This window comes from Pogona vitticeps, chromosome 4 (genome assembly GCF_051106095.1).
Source record: "Pogona vitticeps strain Pit_001003342236 chromosome 4, PviZW2.1, whole genome shotgun sequence".
NCBI classification, from domain to species: Eukaryota; Metazoa; Chordata; class Lepidosauria; order Squamata; family Agamidae; genus Pogona; species Pogona vitticeps.
The window spans coordinates 179,473,944-179,495,911 of NC_135786.1; the positions used below are offsets into that span (position 1 = coordinate 179,473,944).

At 39.6% G+C, this 21,968-nt stretch overlaps 2 protein-coding genes across 8 annotated transcripts in view; one reads left to right on the top strand and one right to left on the bottom strand.

Annotated features, from left to right (window-relative positions):
- The window catches only part of MPPE1 (metallophosphoesterase 1), a 27,623-nt gene extending 15,859 nt beyond the window's left edge, over positions 1-11,764 (top strand). For all 3 annotated transcript variants that reach the window (XM_020793528.3, XM_020793529.3, XM_020793530.3), the window contains exons 6-10: positions 3,726-3,834; positions 6,897-6,968; positions 7,078-7,200; positions 9,944-10,084; positions 11,316-11,764. In XM_020793528.3, the coding sequence (XP_020649187.2) occupies positions 3,726-3,834; positions 6,897-6,968; positions 7,078-7,200; positions 9,944-10,084; positions 11,316-11,498 (628 nt within the window). In that variant the 3' untranslated portion in view covers positions 11,499-11,764. The remainder of the gene's footprint in view (positions 1-3,725; positions 3,835-6,896; positions 6,969-7,077; positions 7,201-9,943; positions 10,085-11,315) is intronic.
- The window catches only part of GNAL (G protein subunit alpha L), a 148,150-nt gene continuing 136,256 nt past the window's right edge, over positions 10,075-21,968 (bottom strand). For all 5 annotated transcript variants that reach the window (XM_072998797.2, XM_020793527.3, XM_020793525.3 and 2 more), the window contains exons 10-12: positions 21,525-21,655; positions 18,572-18,639; positions 10,075-14,907 (exon numbers count right to left, since the gene is read on the bottom strand). In XM_072998797.2, the coding sequence (XP_072854898.1) occupies positions 14,761-14,907; positions 18,572-18,639; positions 21,525-21,655 (346 nt within the window). In that variant the 3' untranslated portion in view covers positions 10,075-14,760. The remainder of the gene's footprint in view (positions 14,908-18,571; positions 18,640-21,524; positions 21,656-21,968) is intronic.

The following is a 21,968-nucleotide window of genomic DNA, read 5'->3' on the forward strand; positions in this document are numbered from 1 at the left end:
GGTGTCTTTTCTAGTATGTTTTAACTTCTCATGGTACATCCAAATTGGAATAGCCTCAGTTTGCCTCTGCTGAGATTATAGGCTTGAGTTGATCTAGAACCCAGTTATTTGTCTTTCTTGCGGTCCTCAGTATCCTGAAAGCTCTCTTCTATCATTGCATTTCAAATGATTTTTTTTTCATTGTCCAGCTTTCAAATCCTCACATTATAATCAGGAATATCATATTGTGGATGATCTTTGCGTAGGTCCCCAATGATGCATCCTTACACCTGAAGGAACTATTCTGGTTAGTTCTTAATTGCCCTTCTGATTCTCAGCCTTCTTCTGATATCTTGGTTAGGTTTTTTATATTGATAATTTAACAAAGGTATAGAAGACTTTTAACAATTTCAATTTCTTCACTGTTGTCATTGGTGTTATGTAATTCTTCTGCAGATACCATTTTTGTCCTCTAAATGTCCAGGTGTAATTCTGCATTTTCATTTTTTTCTTTTACCTTCATCAGTAGTTGTTTCAAGTCATTGTTATTTCCACTAGTAATCTGATATAATTTATAGATGTTCTTGATATTTCTTCCACCAATTTTCACTCCTCCTCTATCTGAATCTAATGTAGCCTTCCATGTATTCTGGGCATAGATTGAACAGATAGGGGGTGTTTGCATTTATCTGATACTTTTTATAACTGGAAACTGTTTTGCCTCTCCATATTTTATCCTAGCAGCAACTTCTTTACAAGAGGATAGGTTATTCATCTAGACAATCAAATGTTGTGGCACACCATTTTTTTTTTTAGAATGATCCACGTCTTCTCATTCTTAAAAGGCATGAAATCAAAGACATGATTGTAATTTGTATAGCACAAATTCATTTTCTTTTGAAACTCTTTTGTACCTTCTAGTAACCAACATATGCAATATAATTTATAGTGTCTCTTTCCTGAATCCAGCTTGAACATTTCTTACTCCATAATAAAAGTTTTTGTTGTAAAATCTTGAGCATCACTTTGTTTGCATTAATGCAATAGTGCTGTGGTAACTGCAGTCTTTGGCCTCTCCTCTTAGGGAGTAGAAAGTATATTGAATCTTTCTAGTTTGTTGTCCATTGCTTTGTTTTCCATATTTGTTTGCATACCCTTGTTCAGATTTTGATAGATTGTTTCCATAGTTTTCTGGTACTTGTGAGTGGGTTCTACATTATCTTTGGGTATTTCTCTTTCAGGTGATACAAACGAGGATACGGAATTGCTAAATAAAGAATTTTTATTAACAGAAATATTTAAATCTTCTTTGTCACGTACAACAGAACTTTGAACTGTTAACTGGGGAGGGGAACTCTCCCAAAACCACAACAATGACTTTTCCTCATTTAAGTCTTTTAATAATAGGTTCTTGCTCTTTTCTCTTCCTCTGACGGTTGCCTCAGAAAGTTGTTGCGGACCGCACACAAGGTCCCACAACATGAGTGGCGGACCCATTCTCCCTCTCTCAAGACTTCTCTCTCTACTTCTGGCAGGATGTGGTGTACCAGTCGGGCAGGACCTTGGTTCCTCGGGTATACCAGCACGGTCAGTTCTTTGGGGCTTAGTCCGGGGATAATGGGTCGTATTTTGTTGGCGGCACGGCTTTCGTCTTCTTCAGTTATTGGGCTCACTGCAGGTCTTTTTACAGGAACCGAAAAGATCTGAGCATGTCTATCCGTACCATCTCTCTAAACACCGTCACCTTTTCTGTTTCTTTAGAGATCGCCCCTTCTTCCATGGTCAAAAATATATCTACTTTCTCCCTTTCACGGTACACCTGTCTTTTCACTCCTGCTCTCTCTAAACGTCTCAACTGCCTTTCTTTTTCACGCGCTCCTTCGTCTTGAGCTCTTTCTAACTTCACCGCGCGACTTTCCTCTAACTCCTCTGCTTGACTCTCTGTCTCGGGTTTCCTTGATATCTTTGTTTCTAGGCTAATTATTTGAGGGGACGGCTCACTCTTTGATGGTTCCTTAGTCTCCTCCTCACGATACTTTATTTCTTCCACTTCAGTTTCTAAAATAGTATGAAAGAATCTATCACACTTACATTTCTCCTATTAGTTCTTTTGTATTTTTCTCCCATCTTCTTTTATTTGTTCTGATCAGATACTACATACCATGGCTGATCTTTCAGCATCCCTGTTCAAGTGTTAAATTTCCCTTTGATTTCTTGGATTTTTTGGAACAGATTCATTTTTCTTTCCCAAGTAAGTGTCTGAAAACTTATATTTAACATTCTGACCTTACTTGTGTCATCTTTTACTTTTGCTTCTTATCTGTCATTAATCATTTTAAGAGTTTTGTCAGTGATCTATCAAGGTTTTTCTCTTCTTTTGACTACACAAATAGATCTTAGCCATATGTATAACAATTTTTTTAGCCTCTGTAACTGGAGACTAGATTTGAATTATACCAGTAGGTATGCTGATAGGGTGTTCACTGAAGTCTGAACCATCTTGTTGGTGATGAGTTTTGGAAATTAAAGACGTCCCCCCAGTCTCACAGCCCCCAACAACTTTTCCAGGATGAATGGGATCTTGAGGGATCTCTAAAATCTGTGGGAAGGGGACTGGAAACTTTTTATTCCTGAAAAATGATTGCGGCTAAGATAATCAGCCTTATGTGGTGTAACTTTATGCTACTGGATTTCAGCCACTGGATAGAACTTTTTAAAAACTGTAGAATTAAAAAGAAGATGGTATGTACAGGCCCACCCCTAATAGTGATACTGAAGAATAAAGCACAGTAATGTGTTTAACTATTGTGGTTTTTTAAAAAAATGCAGCCTCATTCTGATTCAGGAGAGCCAGGCACCCAATGAGCTTGTCATTGAGTGAAATGCATGGGGATGGGGTGGGGGTGGGAAATTTTTTTTAGTCGTTTGGCCAGAATTATGTTGCTGACTTACAGATGTGTAAGTTAAATAGCAGAAGTCATGATATGGTCCTCTTATTAGATGTGTACCTTGTAATGAGACTAGCACTTATTTGTATTATTATTATTGTTGTTGTTGCTGCTGCAGTTGTTATTGTTATTATTCAAACATTTATAGCCTACCCTATATCACAGGATTTTAGGGTGGGTTGCAAAGCTGTATAAAACAATTTAAAAACATAAGATCTTTATTAACTATTTGCTGCAGCATATTACGCCATTTAACTTATGCACACAATAAGTCACCAGTAGGTTTGTAGTCTCTGTGTATTGTTACCAAACTTATGGCATTGCACAGAAAAGGCTCCTCAACAAAGCATTTACAGTGATTTTTAAATAAAAAATCATAATGGCAAAATGGTATTTTCTGATTTCAGCAGATGCTGCATTGCAGTCGAAGTGCATAGTTAGAATGGAATGCAAGCACCTATGCCTTGCCAGTTTTTCTTTTGACCATAAGCTATGTCATGTGGGATTTAGATTAGTTGTGCCTGGAGTTAGGTCCATTGGAATCAAAGTTAGTTACCCAGACCAGAGTCCTGTTTATAGAATTGTGAGAAGATTATCATGTTAGAAGCCCCCACCCCCGCAGACTCTTCTTGTTGTCACTTGGGCACTGGATGTGAAGTAGAACATGCAACTCATGGTGCTACCAATAGCACAACGGACAGCTAGGACTGAAGGAGAAAATCTGCTGTGCAGTTGCTGATATGTGCGTGCTTTTTGCCCTGTGTACATGTTCCATTGTTTCTCTTCTTATACTTTCAGCTTTGTTACAGTAAACAGCATTGCTCTGGAAGGTGATGGCTGTATGATCTGTAAAGAGGCAGAAGCAAAGCTAACTGAACTCTCTCACAGACTCAACTGTTCTTTGCAGGTAAGGTTGTTATTTAGCTCATTCTAGGTCCTGCAGTGCAATGAAGTGGTCCATTGGGATTTTTTTACTCAGATTCTAATTTGTGGCTCTTCTGAGGCGTGTCTTATTTTCCAAGATAGTACTGCTAAACAGAGTAGGCAGAAATTAGATTTTTGGGTCACAACTCCCAGAATTTCTAGCCATAATGGTAACATTTTGAAAAAGAGTGCTACATTTCATAATTACTCAATTATTTGAAAAACCTTCAGTTTATGAATGTGGGCTATTGTGTATCTGTACCCACTACTTAAAATGCCAGGAAACGGCCTGATATTGCTGCACAATATTGTGTCCGCATTGCCAGCAGGAAAAAGTTTCTGAACAATTATTCTTTCTGGCAAGGTTCTACTGAGCATGCTCAAAAGTTATGAAGTGGCTGCTTTCTTGTTTAAAGGAGCCATTTTAGGTTATCAATTTAAGTGGTTTTTTCTACAACAGCTGAATGGATTTGCTTTAAATAAAAAAGGGGTTAAGATAATTGCTCTCCTTTTAGAATAAAATTTTTAGTTGTAACACACATCAACAGTTTCTTACTTGCTGACAAAAATAGGTCACCGGCATCTGCCCAGGGGTATAAATCATGCCTATACTTAAAAACTCGTAACTTTAAAGTGGTTTGACTAAACACCATCCATTTGGCATAGAGCAGGAGCAGACTGTCCTCTCCCACTGTGCCGGATCTGGTGCTGATCTGGAGCTCGGTTTTAAAGTTAGAATGTTTTGTTTGTACTGCCACCCTTTTTGGATTTGCCTTTGCTTCACTGGCAAAATATCATCAAAGTTTGCCCATGCTCTGATAATGTACTATCAAGATGATTTTGAATTATAGTGATTCTCTTAGGGTTTTAAAGTATAAAGCAATCAGGATTGGTTTACAAGTGCCTATTTCTGGTGACATTCTGTGATGTGGCAGCTTGCCAGAGACCACATCGGTGGCATGAAACTTAATCCATTACTGGAAATGTGGGGCATACAAGTCCCACCTGTGCAACTTTGGGCAAGTTATATGGAGGGACTGGTAAACTACTTCAGTGTGCTTTATAACAATAAAACCGTGGGAGGGTTGCCATAAGTTAGAATCAACTTAATGACATACAGTTTCAATTTCGCGCAATATCTCTTATGAATTTCAGTTGCTCCAGAGTGCACAGAGTCCTTTTGTCTTCAGTGCTGCTTCTTTTGTATGAAAATGTACTAGTTGGAAAGCTTCATCCTCCACTGAAGTGTACGAGAATGCCTTTCTTGGCCAAGTATCGGTGGGAGTGTTATGGAAACTCACAAAAGATTATGGAATTCCAGTATGTCTATTATAGCGGTAGCTGCAAATTCATTGTTATGATTGCTGTTCCATCTGAGCCTAGATTGCTTCTGTGTGACCACACCTTTAGGTATAAAAAACTAGAGCAGTGTTTTGAATCTGATGAATTCCAAAGTTTATCCCACACAAGATATACTGTTGGAGGGCAGCTTGTCTGACTTTGCAGAGCATCACCAGTTTTGTATTCAGCATTCTGTTGATAGAAGCTCAAGTGGCCTCTGTTACACAGTGCTTTTCCAGTGGATTATGCTGGTGCACTGGATAGATTCTCATTATCAGAGGTAGCTTTGGAAGGGCTAGCTCTTCCTTAGGCATACCTATCCAGATCTTACAATTGAATTATACTTTGTGTGAGGAAGATCTTTCAATCCTTGGAGATCTGTGAGCTCCTTTTGGGAGCTAATCCCTCTGTCAGGGCAGATGACCATTGCGCCATACTGTCAATGTGTTCATAATGGCTGTGGTCAGTTTAACATCTAAGGGCTAAGGTAGGTGAAGAGTCTCTTTGAACTTAGTTAGTTAGATCCTTTGATGGGTAGACACATAATGTGATCTTGGGGGCCATTGTCAAATCCTTACTAGCTTGGTAGAACCTGTCAGAAATTGTACTTCCCCCGAGTAATCTTGCAGACCCTAGAGTCACCACCATGCCATGAGATGGTGGTGGAGGAAAACTTCATAGAGGTTGAGAGAACATAAGTAGCACTAGAAAGTGATGCTTCCAGGTTAACTGTGATCAGCTTTGGAGATAATATCTTGCCTATGTTTAAATGGTTAAAGTGGCTCTTGTTTTATTTTTTGGCCACAAATCAAAATTCTGGTGATTATTTATAAAGCACTCATCTGAGACCAGCGTTCTGCTACGCAAACCTTGTGGTGTTCTGCAGAATTTTTTTCTGTTCCTTATCCAGGTGATGGGAGAGATGCCTTTAGGAGCCTCGTTTGTGGAGTGCCTTGGAGCTTATTTGGGCACCAGATTGGATGTCATTTCATAGAATCATAGAGTAATGGAGTTGTAAGTGGCCTGCGAGGCCATTGAGTTCAATCCCCGGCTCAATAAATGAATCCAAGTTAAGAGTATGTCTGACAGATACCTAATTTTCACTTGAATGCCTCTGGTGTTATATAACTTGCCACCTCCTGAGGAACTGATTCCATCATCATACTGCTGTAACAGTTAGGAAGTTTTACTGTTAGAGCAGTATGACAGTGGGACCTTGGGAAGTGGTGAACTCCCCAACACTGGAGGTGGTGAGCTCTCCAACTCTTCAGTGCCAAACACTGACATTTCTTTTGACTTGTTCTGTTGCCTGAATCACATATTTTGCTCCTGGTTTTTTATTCATTGTCGTATGTGTGTGCTATTACTTTTTTGTCAGCCAAACTGACTGTTTTACAGAAAGGTGTTAACAAAAAAAGTTCAGATAAATAAAGCTTCAAGGTCTTATGGTTTTCCACAGGCTACCTAGCTGTAAAACATTTGCCATCTAAATCTGAGTTCCTTTTACATGGTAAGTGCATTTGCTTTTTGGAAGTTCCTGGTTGAAGGCTAGGACACAGCCATTATCCTGTCATTTCCAGGATTGGACATTCTTATCTCTGATGTTTTCCTTGAAAACCATGGAAACAGTCCTTCTGTTTGCTCTTGTGTCATCTAGAATGTTTACAAGATGTGTATAAAAGGCTGTTTGATTTTTGTTGACAGGATCAAAGCCAATACCAAAAAAGGTGCAGTGGTGTAGACATCCCTCCAGCTTCAGCTCCAATTCTGTTACAGGTGTGTTGGGAAATCGTGGTAGATTTGGGATATATTTGCACTTTATGTAGCATACATGCATTAGTGGTGCCATAATGAAGGGTTTGATTTTTGTTTGAATTCCTTTCAGCATTATCCTCTGTATAGAGAAAGTGATTCAAAATGTACAGGAGATGATTCTGCTCCTCCAGATAAGAAGAATGATCTCTTCAGAGAGAAATACGATGTCCTTTCTCGGGAAGCTTCCCAGAAGGTATGTTTTATGTGTATACAGTGGTGCCTCACTTAGCGATGTTAATTCGTTCTGAAAAAGTCGCTGCTAAGCGATAACATCACTAAGCGAAATAAAAAAGCCCATAGAAATGCATTAAAACGCGATTAATGCGTTCCTGTGGGCTTAAAACTCACCTTTGAGCAAAAATCCTCCATAGCGCCGCCATTTTCGGTGCCTCTAAAGTGAGGAATCCATGCCTGAAAACAGCAGGCGGCCATTTTGTTTACCCGGCGGCCATTTTGAAACCTCCAATCAGCTGGCCGAAAATGGAGGCTTTGCGATGATCGCTTCCCTGCGATCATCGCAAAGCAAAAATAGCCCATAGGGACCATCGCAAAGCGATCGCTTTTGCGATTGCAAAAACATTGTCGCAAAGCGATTTCGTTGCTAAACTGAGTGATCGCTATGTGAGGCACCACTGTAATCAGATGCCTTACATCTGTGCTTTTCTCCTTGTTTTTGAATATATGCAGGCCATCTTTACAGGCAGATAGTCATCTCTCCCATCACCTGGATAAAGAACAGTCCCTCTTCTACCCCACACATTCCTTCATGCTTTACATCAGGTGTGGGCAACAGGTGCCTGTGGGTGGCATGCTTCCTCCCCTGACCCAAATACACACCTCTCCCAAATTTTTAATTTAATACTTTTAAATATAGCTGAGAAAGTCCTTATAGTGCAAACCATGGTGATCTTCTCATGGCTGTTTTAATAGTCTAAAAATAAAAATAGGGGCAACTAAGAGCCACTTGAAACATGGCAATCCCCCACACCCTCAAGAGGGTAAAACTTTTAGTCCTTTGCTGATTTGGGAAAGCCCCAGGCATTAATCTGGTAGCTAGAAAAACCAGCAGGCTGATACTTTCCTACATTTGCAAGGCCATCTTGGTTCCTAAAGTGAAGATGCTCTGCAGAAAACGAAGAAGACATCAAGCATTAGGAGAATAGTACAGTGGTGCCCCGCTTAACGCTTACCCCCGCTTGACGATGAATCTGCTTCACGATAAAGTTTTTGCGATCCCTTTTGTGATCGCAAAACGATGTTTAAATGGGTTTTTTTCGCTTTGCGATGATCGGTTCCCTGCTTCGGGAACTGATTCTTCGCATTACGACGATCAAAAACAGCTGATCGTCGGGTTTCAAAATGGCCACCGGGTGTACAAAATGGCTCCCCGCTGTGTTTAGGAAGGCTTTTTCGCAAGACAGGGAGCAGAAAATGGCCGCCCTATGGAGGATCTTCGTGGGAGGGTGTTATTCAGCCCATTGGAACGCATTGAACGGGTTTTCAATGCATTTCAGTGGGATTTTTTATTTCGCTTGATGAGGATATCGCTTAACAGCGATTTTGCTGGAACGGATTATCCTCGTCAAGTGAAGCACCACTGTACTGTGGAACTCCCTTATGGATGTATCTTTGTTGGAAACAGATGCTAGTGTAGTGAGGCCTGCACATCCTTCGTATGTAACCATTTTAGGCATATTGCCTGCAAGCTGACAGAAGAGTGCTCTGAAAACAGTTATGAGGAAAGTCAGATCATCATGTTTTATAGCTCCACCGTGTAAGCTTCACCTCTTTTCAAATTTTGGCTAGTGTCAGCATTAACGCTGTCTTGTAAGCAACATCTCTATCAAGAGAGCTCTCCGCTAGATTAAAAGGAATGCTCTGAGAGAAACAAGAGAATCTTTCTCTCTTAAATATCCCTCTTCCTGTCGCAGTATGAGATCTAAGGAAGATTTTGTATGGGTAAAGAATGTTGCCATTATCTCTTGCAGGGCAGAGGGTGCCATAAATGCTAGAAGAACTTACATAAACCTTTCCTGGGCTAAGAATAGAACTGGAAGCTTTCTGTCTCAGAAACATTTGTGGAGGCTGTTTTAAAAAAAATCAGCAGATGCCACAGCAAAAAATAAAAAATAAATAAAAAACCAGCTCCAGCATACTGTTATGCAAGGGTGAAAAACTATGCAGTTGTTAAATTTCATGTAAGGTAGTAATTGAGCCCTTTGGGGTTTATTATCCCAGCACTGTTTTTTTTAAAGTTTCAGCACTGTGCATAAAGGAAAGGGTCCTGCTGATGTTTAAATCTTACATGCAAGCAAGAACCCATATTTTCCAGGGCCAACATGTAGAGCCTACATACAAGCAGTTCCCTTCAGCTCTTCAAACCCACCACTATGAACTGAAAAACAAGTCTAAACTGTCATTCACAGCATTGAATTGAACAGTGTCTGCATAGGACTTATGTTGCCATTTTTAGGAAGCTTTGTTAATTGACAAGCAGTATAGTATTCTCTCTAAGAACTAACATGCCCAGGTGGCATTGCAACAGGCAGTGAGGCCTAGAATGCTATACAGCCCCTTAGGCCTTAACCGTGTGCTGGTCAGTAAAATGAAGATATCTGCAGATATGGGTCTGTGGTTTGAAACTACCAGGGGAATTCTGGGAGTCAGAGTCCAAAAAACAACAAGCCACAAATGACACACCTCTGTTGTCTCTGATAAAAAGCTATGTTAAGCATTCGGCTCAGCTCTGCTTCTAGTTCATGGGGATCAGGGATGGATTGTATTCATTATCTGAAAGCATTATATGTATGTGTGTATGGATATAACCTGAAATAAAATAGCACTATCTTAAAATAAATGAAGTAGAAGCTTGAATGCAAAATACAAATGTCAGGTGTTTTCTTCAAACATTTCATTAACTGTACTCTCCATTATAGCTGTTATGGTGGTTTCATCCTCGACTGATTCTGAGTGGTCATACACACAGTGCCTGTGAAGTGCTGCATAATAGGAGAACTCCCGAAATCAGTATTCCATCATTCAGCTGGAGGAACAGAAACAATCCTAGTTTTATAATGGTAAATTTAAATAGTTTTTATTTTGTCAGATAATTTTTCATAATATAAATCAGCATAGCAATCAGCGATTTTCTCAGACTGATGCTGCCTATAAAAAAGCAAAACAAAACAGCTCCTCCCATTCTCTCCAAAAGTACACTTAAGTTGAGTACAAAGCACCCACTTTATAAAGCACATACGTGGGGAGCCATCCAGCTTGTATAGTGCAAAGAATTGTCGGTTTTACAGCAGTTTCTAAATACAAGCATCTTTAGTATGTTTCTATAAAGAGGATGCAGTGTAAACAATTTGACTGAAACAATCATTGGTAGTCCGCAACATACAGTATTAAGACTTGTTTTTGCTTGGCTGATTTATCCTCAAGACCGGATCTTTCAACACGATTCTTTTGTCTGTCAAAAGTGCAAACTATTATATATCTCATAGGGTTGCAAATTCTATTCAGATGAGCCTAATTGATTTTTGGTTACTTTGCGTATACTAGATCACAACTCTTAACAGACTAGCCTGCCTTTAAAACATGTTTCAGTATTTGTCTTCCAAAACCACTTCTGTACTAACTTTACTTTTTCAGCCTTCTGTGCATGGGAAAAAGGCAAAGCAATTATAAGTTTCTTTAGTGACTGTTTAATAGTTTGCAGCCATATGTTCTTGTTCCCTTAGCAAGTAACAGTGTTAAATAATTTTGCTTGAAAAGCATGTTTTTCTCTTCTTTATTTTTGTTTTGAGAGATTACTTACCAAATAAACCAATGCACTTCAGAAAGTTGTATTTCTAGTATTCTGAAGTGTAGATGATAATCAGTTTTTGGCCTAGATTGCACTTCCTTTCCCTAATTTGTCTTATCTCATGCTATCTCAAAAGTTTGGTTCCCCAGGTACTGTATAAAGTAGTCATTATCCAACATAATTAATTTCTGTGGGCTTAAAAGTGTTGAGTTCTGTGTTGGATCATGTTGGCCAACAACTACTATGTAGTCTGAGACTTATCAGTCATGTTATTATTATTACACCAAATAGCAGTTGGTGTGCTCTTTTTCAGGAACTAATTATTTCCCAGGGCATCTTAGTGTTTAATAATGGAGTTTCTAACATAAGCTATACTAGTGTCTTACACTCAAAGCCATTGAAAGCATGGATGCCATAAGAACTGAGCATTTCTACCACCAATACAATTTAAAAATATGCAACAAATTGCCCTGGTCTTCTAAAATGTTGTTTCCATTTTTCAGGGCAGCATAACATCAGCAGACTTCTCTCTCTACAAGTGCTTTCTTCCATTTGAGATCACAGTTATTACTGTCTACTCTATAGCAGGAACTGTGCTTGTGGTCCTCATACTAGCTCGCTTTCAGCCTCATATTTCCCCTGTGCATTTTGTTCAGCGTTTAATCACAAAGTATAAAGCACTATGAAGCGTCGGACACCTGTAAATCAGTTACTGACACACCAAAGCTAAAGAACAGTCCATCAGACTACATTCATGCCAGCAAATGCGTACTTGAATTGCTAGCACAAGGGCATACAGTAAGTTCTAGACAGTTGATAAGAGTTTACTACAGGATAGTTAAATGAAGGCTTCATGCTGTACAAAAATATTGTATTCTACAATCAAATGAATCATTTTCTTGCTAAAGTCTTGTATCAAATATGTATATTAAAAGTTTGTAACTGTACACTATATTAAGTCCTAAAAGCCTCCTCTTGTGTCTGAACTAGTGTCCTATGCTGCTAGAGGCTCAGTCCTTCTAACTGGAAACAACTTTAAAGTGTTATTGCTGCATGACCATCTGGTGTGGTACTTCTGTTCCTTGATGTCAGCAATATACGATGTAGAGTTATTTTACAACAGTGTATCCCTCCCACCCCAAATTCTTGGGAAAAGTAGCTTACTAGCCTCAGCTAAATCAGTGTAATTTAGGTGTAAATAATTTACATTGATAGTCATGTGTCAGCAACATTAAGAAAAACTTGCTAACAGGCTTGCAGAATATTGGCAAACCTTGCAGAAAGCTGAGGTAAAGTTTCTTGAGCTGTTGAAATACAGTAGCTGAATGCAATGGATATATCGCATGGACATATGTCAAGAAGTCTGGCTGAAAATTTTCTGTGGAATAAGATGTCAGCTAATGCTCTTTCCCTCTGTATGGTTTATATAGGGTTAACATTGGTATGCTGCAAATTGTATTACTTAGGTTCTTCTAAGGGAAATGGTTCTGGCCTGAGAACTTGAACCTCAGTCCTGCTAGGTCAAGGGCATTTTCGAATAATACACATACTGTATTTTGGAATGAAACTTATAGAGGCATACTAAACTTAAGCCACTGGAAGTCATCATGTTGAATTTCTCCACCTACTTATTGTCCTAGTAAATTAATGCTTAGGATATAGGTGAACCAATGTGAACGCTGTACAACCACCACGGGCAGTTGACTTTAGAACTTCAACTCTGTGACTGACTAACTCAAATAATATAGTCCATGTTGAATCATCCAAATTGCAAGAACAGGGGATATTATCACACCTTCCCCTCCCCAGATAATCTCCCATGTTTGAGTAGTCCACAAACTTTTTATTTATGGGAAGTAGGAAATATTCTGTGGTAGTGTCTTTCTAACTTTGTGCAAACATGCATGGTTTCCGTTAGTTAAATATTTTTAAATATATTTAAATAGCTGTTTAAAGGTCAGTCCTAAAGGGACACTTAAAAAGATTATTAATGTGACTCCTCTGCAGAGTTGCAACCACATGTCTGCCCATATTTCAGGGAAAACACCCTGGGCTTCTATAAACAAAAAGCATGCTATCCTTATTTGGAAATTGACCAACATTTTTTTGGCTGAAAAAAAATCTGAATAATGCTTCAGATTTAAAGCAAAAATGCTGAGAATCCAGGTTATCATCTATAAAATTATGAAGTCTAACACTTCTAAATTTGTTATTGCAACTACAAATTTGATACTTTGTACAGGTTATTTTGGACACAGGAAACTATGTACTCTGACATAAAACCTATGTATAAAATATAAAGCAATCTTATAGTTATGGAAAAGGGCATGCCTTATTGCTACAGCAATTTTTGCTTTTACATTGTACTCTACCACAAGTTGTTTTTGAATGTCATTTGCATAAATTATTCAAGTTTGAGAAATAGTCAACACATCATGATTCTACAATATTTAAAATACAACCATTTTCTAAGGTCTCTTTATTAAGAGAAATAAAAATGTCATCTTGTAATTCTCTTAGGCCAGACACAAGGACTATACCTTTTCTTCTTGCAGTTTGCACAATGAAAGCAGCTGTTGCAACAAAGACTGAAGAGCCTTTATCTAATGGCGCTTTTACACATGTCAAAATCTGAGCCAATTGTGAAAGGTCTATGAATGACCAAAGAATTACCAAGCATACTTTAAAAAGAAAAGAAAGAAAAGCAAAGTAAAACCAGATCCTTGATTTCTATGAAAAACACCAGGTTGCAATTTGGATAACTTGAATCAATTTCAGAGTTTTAAAGCTGAGACTGAGAGAAAGGCATGTTGCTGCAACTACTGGTGGCAGCAATAATTTACTTGGAAAGTTAAATTTCTAACTTTGCATAATTTATAACTTCTTTATACTAAAGAGCATTTCTTTTTATATAAACCAGGAAAAACCCTAAACTCTACAGAGGTTTTTTTTTACCTCCAGTGATGACTGAAGGTAAAGTTGACATCAAGCTGTACAGCGCAATCAAAAACATACTTACATCTTAGCTCATTTTACAGGTACAGCCATAATCAAGGCACAAAGATCTTCTACAAGTATTTTTTTCAATAAAATTGTACAAAATAATATTACACTTTACAGTCTGTACAATATAATAATAAACCAGCAGTAAAACAAAAAATATATATATATTATATACTGGGAGAAGACTGTTGTCCAAAAATGATCTAAATTAGTTCAATCGTTTCTGGACAGAAGAAACAATATATGTGAGGGTGGATTTTCTGCTTAGGTGCAATAGGCTGAAAAAGTAGCTCTAAATTCAAATGCCTGAGGTGTATAGACTCTTAGCTCCAGACCTGCAGAAAAATTGCTTCTCTTCCCTGTGCCTCAATATCTACTCTATTTCCTGTGCCAATAATGGCTTAGAAGAGGAGGTCACTCCATCAGTTGACCTGCAACTCAGTTATGTTAAGAATCCTGACAGTGTAATAAATATTGTGATGCTGCTACATCTCGCATGTATACATCCTCAACAGTATTTCATAAACCTGAAACAAAGTGCATTATACTTCCCCCATCTATCAAGTACTCTTCAGTGTCATGGTAGAAAAGGAACCCACCCATGTTATAGGTGTCATCCAACTAGCAGATACTAGCCTGAACTAACAAACCCGCTGGAAAAAAATATTAGCAGGTTGTGCCCAATTACAAATAAAAAAATTAAAAATGCAACCAAATGTAAGGAAACAAGAGGTAGCCAAAGACCTTAGTGGAATGACAAAGAAGTGGCATTAAAAAAAAATAAAGCACACATATTGTCCCCAAAAGTATGAACTGGGTTGAAATGGTAATCAAAGTAAACAAACTGAGGAGGCAGATGTATCTATACAATATTTTCCTCTGCTTTATGTGAGGAAGTCTAGAAAGAAAAAGATTTTAAAACCACAGGCTCTAGGGTGTTTTCAATCACAATAGTTCATACTGGCGAAGATGCATTCTCTGAATGATGTCTCTACAGTCATTGAACACTCTGCGGATGTTTTCTGTGTCAACTGCACATGTAAAATGGGGGTAGCAGTAGTGCTTTCCATCTCCAGTTGCTGTGCTTATTCTCTGCAGAAAATTAAAATATATAAAAGATTACTTTTACTCAGATGGTAAAAACTATAGATTCCATCAGTCAGTTATCAAATCAATAAACAGAAGACTGATTTTCAGAACTGAAAAACTACTGTACACTGGATTCAATGCAAAATGCAGAAACTCCCCAAACAATCCTGGATTATGTTCATTAACCCTACATATGCATATGATTCCAAAAGGGTCAGAGGTAGTCTTTACAGCTTGGACTTGAAAAGAGTATTAGCCAAGGCAGGAAGTATATCATATTTTCTGGCCGGTGACATAGTTTTTTTTTAAAAAACTGGAAAAGGCAATCAAAATATGTACTGATCGCTTTACCGCATTCTATGCAGTTTATCTTTTTACATCTAAAGGCTAAAAAATGCATAGGGAAATACAGACAGTTAGCTGCTGATAATCAAATACACAGGTCAATATTCTGAGAAAAAGAGCAGGTTCACTTGTGGGAGTGCATCTGGGGGCAATAGTCTTTTATAGACACAGCCATGGGCACCCTTAATATAGCTCACAGGACAAGAACAACAACACTTTTTGCATGACTTGCATTTGGAATGGATGAATGACCTGTTACACTCCCAGATCTGCAATTACTGGCAGAAGTATCAGTGCAACTAGCCAAGTTTAAAATTCATTAAAAACAAATAGCGTACAAAAAAGCCAAAGAGAAAGTCTTCCAAATTTGTACTTAAACAGAGAACATTTAGCAGCTCTTTCCCTCTCAGTGATATGAGAGAAAATATACTTTAAACAGAATGCAGAAGTCTTTCTAGCAAAACCAAAAGTGAGTTATGTCAAGGACCTAGTTTTGTAAGCTTGAAAAGCAAAAGGCAAAACACTTTGCAAAAAATTGTGAGATGATCTGGAGGCTAGAGCTTGGGGGTTAAGTTGCCTCCCTATGTTGTTTGATCAGGGGCCAATGCTCTGCATTTGTTTACCCTGGCCCCTATATAGAAAATGTGCTCTATAGCATTACAATTTAAGGTACATTTATGTTTTTTATTGGCTCTGGTAAGCATTGATACCACAGACACAGTGGCTGAAATCTTGTTGGCTTAGCAATAATTAGGCCCATTAATTCAGCAGGGATTTGGTCAGTTAACTCCATAGCTTCCAGTGATCCACTGGCCTACTCTAGTTGAGATTTGCTACACTAAGCAACATTTCAGCCAGTATATCATGAATATTTTTAAAGTAAGTTTGTTCTGAAAGATATCTGAAATAGTAAAAGTTAGAAAATAAACTGTTGCGTGGATGCTACTGATTTCCCAGTTTAAACAGCAGAAATTACTGTATCTCAGAATTAGTTACCCCAGAGCCTCAAATGGATCCAATGATAATTAACTGTCAGCAGTGCCTGTCAGATAACAATGAGATCTCTTCCTTCCCCAACCAAAATTGTATGTTAGAACTTAAGCTTGTCCCCCAAAAGATTTCCAGGACCATAACAGCATATTGCAACTAGGACATCCTTTCCCTCTGGCTGCAAATTGTTCACAAGGGTTTTGGATTTTTTTTTTAAAATCACGCAACAATGTGTGCTGTGTAAACAGTATTTCAAAAAATTGGTTTAGGTGGTAATATGCTCTGATGACAAAAAATCTAACAAATAATATAGGTTGACAGTATAGTTCTTCAGATAGTATTAAGTGGATAAGTGTAATGGAAATCAGTAGCCCCATACTTCGAAGCTTGAAATTCCACTTCCATATGAGGGGAACTGAGTACTGGGCTGGGTGGGCACTGGGATGAGACAGGAAAAAGACTAGCATGGCAAAGAAAGATATGGTTTGGGGTTGGGTAAATAGAACTAGAACACTGGGATGCAAATAATGGGGTTTTAACCTGGGTGAAACTGGGTACTTCTGCTAATAAGCTGTTTTAAAGCTAGTGGTATTGAAAAAGGATAGTAAATTCTTTAATGACAACCGAATAACATAATCACCTTACACTAGAGTAATAGAGTAATTCTTATAGAAATGGGAAGCTAGTCATCTAAAAATAAATTAGCAGGCCAGGTTGCTAAACTGAAAAATGCAACTGGAAATGAAAAGAACTGTATTTGAGACATGCCCCTGCTGTTTGATCTAAGTTAGCTAAATATTTGATTGTCTAATCATCTGATGAAAAATAATACACCTTTTTACCTATGCTTATCTATTTTACTTAATTTGGACTGAAACAAGTTCCTTGGAATCAAATCAAAAGCTGACCTAAAATCAATAAAGCAGAGAGAAAGGGTCAAGAAATGTAGTATATTTCTTTGCCAGGTGTGCTAATACACAACTTTTCGAGATCTGTACTTCTCCGGCTGCAAAGTTTCACTTCGACTTGCAGCCAGAGAATCCACCGACGGACCAGAAGAGGGATGCTTTCCCTGCCTCCACCTTCCAGTCCGTAGGCCGCAGATCTGCCTCCGGATGCCTTCCAGGGCTTCTCTGCCGCCATGGGAGGCATCTGGGAGGTCCCCCCCCACCGCCGATAGTGCTTCAGAGGCAATATTGGTGCGGTGGGGGACCTCCGAGAATCCTCCCATTATTTATTTATTCAACTTATATGCCGCTCACTCTACCCAAAGGTCTCTGGGTGGCTCACGGGGAAGGCCTCTGGAGGTTCCCCTCCCACCGATGCAGGCTTTCCCAGGGTGGACCGGGCCTACCAGGGAGGGCTTCCTTTGGTAGACCTGGTCTACTGCCCGCGGAAGCCTGGCAGAGCGGGCCTACCATGGGAGGGCTTCCCCCGGTAGGCTTCCCCCGGTAGGCCCAGTCTACCAGGCTTTCCCAGGCAGTAGACCGGGCCTACTGGGGGAAGCCCTCCCCTGGTAGGCCCAGTCCACCCTGGGAAAACCTGCATTGGCAGGGACAGGGGAGCTCCGAGAGGCCTCTGGCAGCGGCGCCGAAGCCCTCGGGAGTCCTCCGGCAGCGGCGATGGCGGCTGCGGGGGACCCCTGGAAGGTTTCGAAAAGGTAAGGTTTGTAATTTTTAAAATTTATTTTAATTTTGTTTGTGTGTGTGGGTGTTTCTTGGGTGGGTTACGGATTAATGGGTTTTCAATGTATTCCTATGGGAAATGCATTTTCGACCTACGGACTTTTTGACCTAAGGACACCGTTCCAATACGGATTAATTCCATAGGTCGAGGGTCCACTGTATTTAACTAAGGCATGTTTCATGATGGTCACACAGCTATGTGGCCCAGCTCCTGAAATGGGTACAGCTAGTGCACTAGTTTTAACTGAACAGAACACACACTCAGTCACTGCTGAGTATGGGGGATAGAACAGAACCATGGGAATACCATAAGTGTAGAACAGGTGTCCTCAACACCACCTTCTGAGCTTGCCACTCCAAAAATGACTATAGGAACTGTAAAACAGTGGCTCCAGATTTTAGAAATAGCACCTAGAAGGATACAATGCTTGATGCCACTTTTACCTGCCAGGAGGTCCAGCAGATCCAAAAGGGGCACACTCCCCATGTTTAGTTCCGAGATGAATAACCCATCAAGGTGACCAAAAGTTGCTCTTTCATATAATTACTGCATTTGAATATTATAGCAAAGGATTTTGTAGTAAAAATGGTTTAGGGATAGTAAATAAATAAATGTAGCCTCTGAAAAATGTTAACATATTACTTACTAAAAATTCATCCCGGATAAAAAACTTTGCTCTTGTAACTTTGGGATCTTCTCCTGCATCTGGTGTTGCTGTCATGAAAAAAAAGTAAATGATTTATGATAAAAAAACTATTGTTTATTTTTCTACGAGAGAAAGATGTGCATAGTTAGAAACTCAAACAATGCATTTGTATTATTTGTTTTACAGCATGTTTCTGCTATTTACACCTTTAACAAATGGCATGTGAAGGTAAAACTACAGCATAATGTACATATATTACGTATACCTTGTTCAAACAAAACATACGTAGGGAGATTCCAGAGAATGGGCACTTCCATGAAAAACACATTCTTTCTGCTGGTGCTCAGATGGAAGTGTGCAGTATGTTGCACAAATGTGCGAGAATCTACAGAGCTATAAGACCAAATGTTTTCTCAGCTAGGCATGCCACAAGTTGTTCAGAACTTTATAGGTTAATTAAAAGAAACAAAACCCTTAACTCTGGCTCACTAGTTAGAGATGGGGTATTCATAAGAATATCCCCGCACAGGTGGCGTTAATGAGGGTCCAGTCCCATGGAGCCGGACGATCCACTCACCAATCCGCCGTGGACGCAGACTGCGCAATTCTACCAATGGATCCGCAGTGCGCAATCTGCGCGCCAATCTTCGACCTTGCAGCAAAGCTTGTCCTTCTTCCTCCCGCCAGGATCCATTGGTAGAATCGCACTGTTTGCGTCTGCGGTGGATCGGTGAGTGGACTGTCCATTCCAATGGCACTGGACCCTCGTTAACGCCACCTGTGCGGGGATAGTTGAATACGAATATCCCCATCTCTCCTCACTAGCAATAAGGCAACCAGTGCAGATTTTTCAATAACAATATTGTATAATAGTGGCTTGATGCACCTGCCAAAAAATCTTAATAGCTACATTCTGCACTAGATGTAGAGTTGAGAACACAAATAACGGAATCCCACAGAGGGCACATTACATTACTCAAGACATGAAGCCATCCTATATAGGTACAGAAGTACATTCAAAACCTTAAAAGCAAACCCTAAGTTGTAGGCAATAACCAAAGCATATTCAATTCACAAATGCAGGAGTGTAAAAGCAGAGTAGAAACTAGCTCTTTGCCCTGAAGTAACCTCTAGCTGACATTCAGTAGATTGCTGTTTAAATCTCCATTTTATGATCACATCTCACACAGGAATGCTGGAGCTGGAACACCAGCTGTAGCTCATAAAAGACAGTCCTTGTCACTATAGTTACTTGGGTCTCTAGAGACTGTGATAGCTTCCAGGTATCTGTGAGCTTGTCCACACTAGCATATACAGTAGATATATTCTATGGATCATTGAGGTCATGGTTTGGCTGGGCGGGGAGGGGAAGAGCCTGCATTCACTTGCATTTATATTTAGATTGAGCCATTCTTCCCGTTTAAGAGCTGCTGTGCATCTTTCTGGCCCAGTGGTAGGGCATGCAATCATTTTGGCACACTTGTTCAGACTGGGTGATAGCAGCCAGCTCCTGCTGCAGATTTCAAAGGAGAGTTTTTCAGAGAGAAAGTGGAGGAGAACAAGGGGAGGGAAGCAGGGAAGGAGAAAGGGAAAGTAAGAAGACAGAATGACCCCCTTCTCTCTCTTCAGTCTTGCGGCTGCCTTTCACAGTCTCTCTCTCTCTCTCTCTCTCTTTGAAATAGGTGCTGTGTGACTTGGTCTTGCAAGGAGTGGGCTTTGTCAGCAGAACACAGTGTGTCTGTTTCTCCTCAGTGCTGATGGGGAGGGCGAGAGAAGGGTGTGAAGAGGGATAGGCAGACTTTCCTCAAATAAATAAATCTAGCTACTCAGGAGCCACCCCACCTCCACTGCTGCTGCTTTTCCTTTGGTGGCTTCCATTCCTTCATGCCCTCAGTTATCCAAGGCACTTGGTTTTATCTGAGGCTAGAATGGCACAGAGGGAGAGAGAAGCAACAGAAGGAAAAAAAACCTTCCCCAGACCTTCTGCAGATGATTCAGGAAGCTCTTAAATTGACAGCTGATCAGGTTACAAGATGTTGCTGTTTGGACAGGAGGAGGGTGCCAAATGGCACAGCACTCCTCACTCCCCCCCAACCTAATGAGACTGATCTACTCCACACCCAAAACATCAGTCTGTGGCACATTTATGGTTGATACTGCCAAAAAGGTAAGGTCACTCGTTTCGTGCATTAAAACTAATCTGACACACTTACTGCCCAGAGGTCCATAATTCTAAGTGAGAGAGGAGAGCAGTCAGAAAGGGGAATCTAACAGGTTAATCCTAGCATGTTATCAGAGAGAGTAGGCTACCTTGACATCCTAGCTGTCATGATGCGGAGAGATGAATATAGAAAGGAGAGTGGTGGATGCATGTGGAGTAACTCTATGCAGTCAGGTCCACTGATTATTCAGTGTACCAATTATGTGGGAAACCACCACATGTAGAAACCATTCTCTTTCTCAGATTCAGATTTCCATATGCGAGAACAAGAATAGAAGAGAGAAGCTGGTCAGCTCTCTTTGCTTGTGCATTAGGATTTATCTTCAATTAATGAATAGCACTGGAGTCTATAATAGGATGGGTGTGGCTTAGTGGGCAGAGAACCAAATAGGACATGGGTTCCTAGATCTAGATTCTAGCTAATAGGAATGAGGCCAACTATGATTTCTACTGCCATTTCAACATTGTCTCCTGGCAACCCAAAGTGCATGAGTACAGCCAAGGAGTTGGGGTTAAATGTCACATATTGAACTAACTATCCAATTCGCCAGCTGCAGGTTTTAGCATAGCTTGTAATGAAATATATGTAGAAAAACTTATTTCTGTTTTGTATGTGTACATTTGCTTTCATACCTGTGCAAGAAAACATTTAAGGAATTTGTGCATGGCATATAAGCATTAAAAGACAGCAAAAATATTCTAGTTAGATAACTATGCAGTTAAGAAACTCACCATCTTCAGGTACAGTGTAACGTGCAAATTCAGGAAAATAATCTTCAATTCTAGACTTCCCTGCCAAAACTTTTTCAGCCAGCATATCTTGTTTGTTCAAGAACAAAATGATAGAAATGGTCCGTAGCCACCTGCAAAGACCCAAATATTAATACAGACTCATACATTGTCTAACATTCTGACCTCCTATAAGTAGCTAGCTCGTTTTTTTTTCTGGAGGCTCACAAAATAAGGCAGGAAAGTGATACCTGCCCCTTTTCATCAGCATTATTTTTTGGATTAAAGCACATAGAATTCTATAGCTGTCATGTAGTCCAAAAACAGCTTTTCCAACATTTGTCACAGACTATTGCCTGGGTGATTCTGGGGACTCTAGTTCAAAAATAACTTTTTTCCTAAGCTCTGCCTGGAAAATGGGCAGAGGTAGATATCACTTAGCTTGCA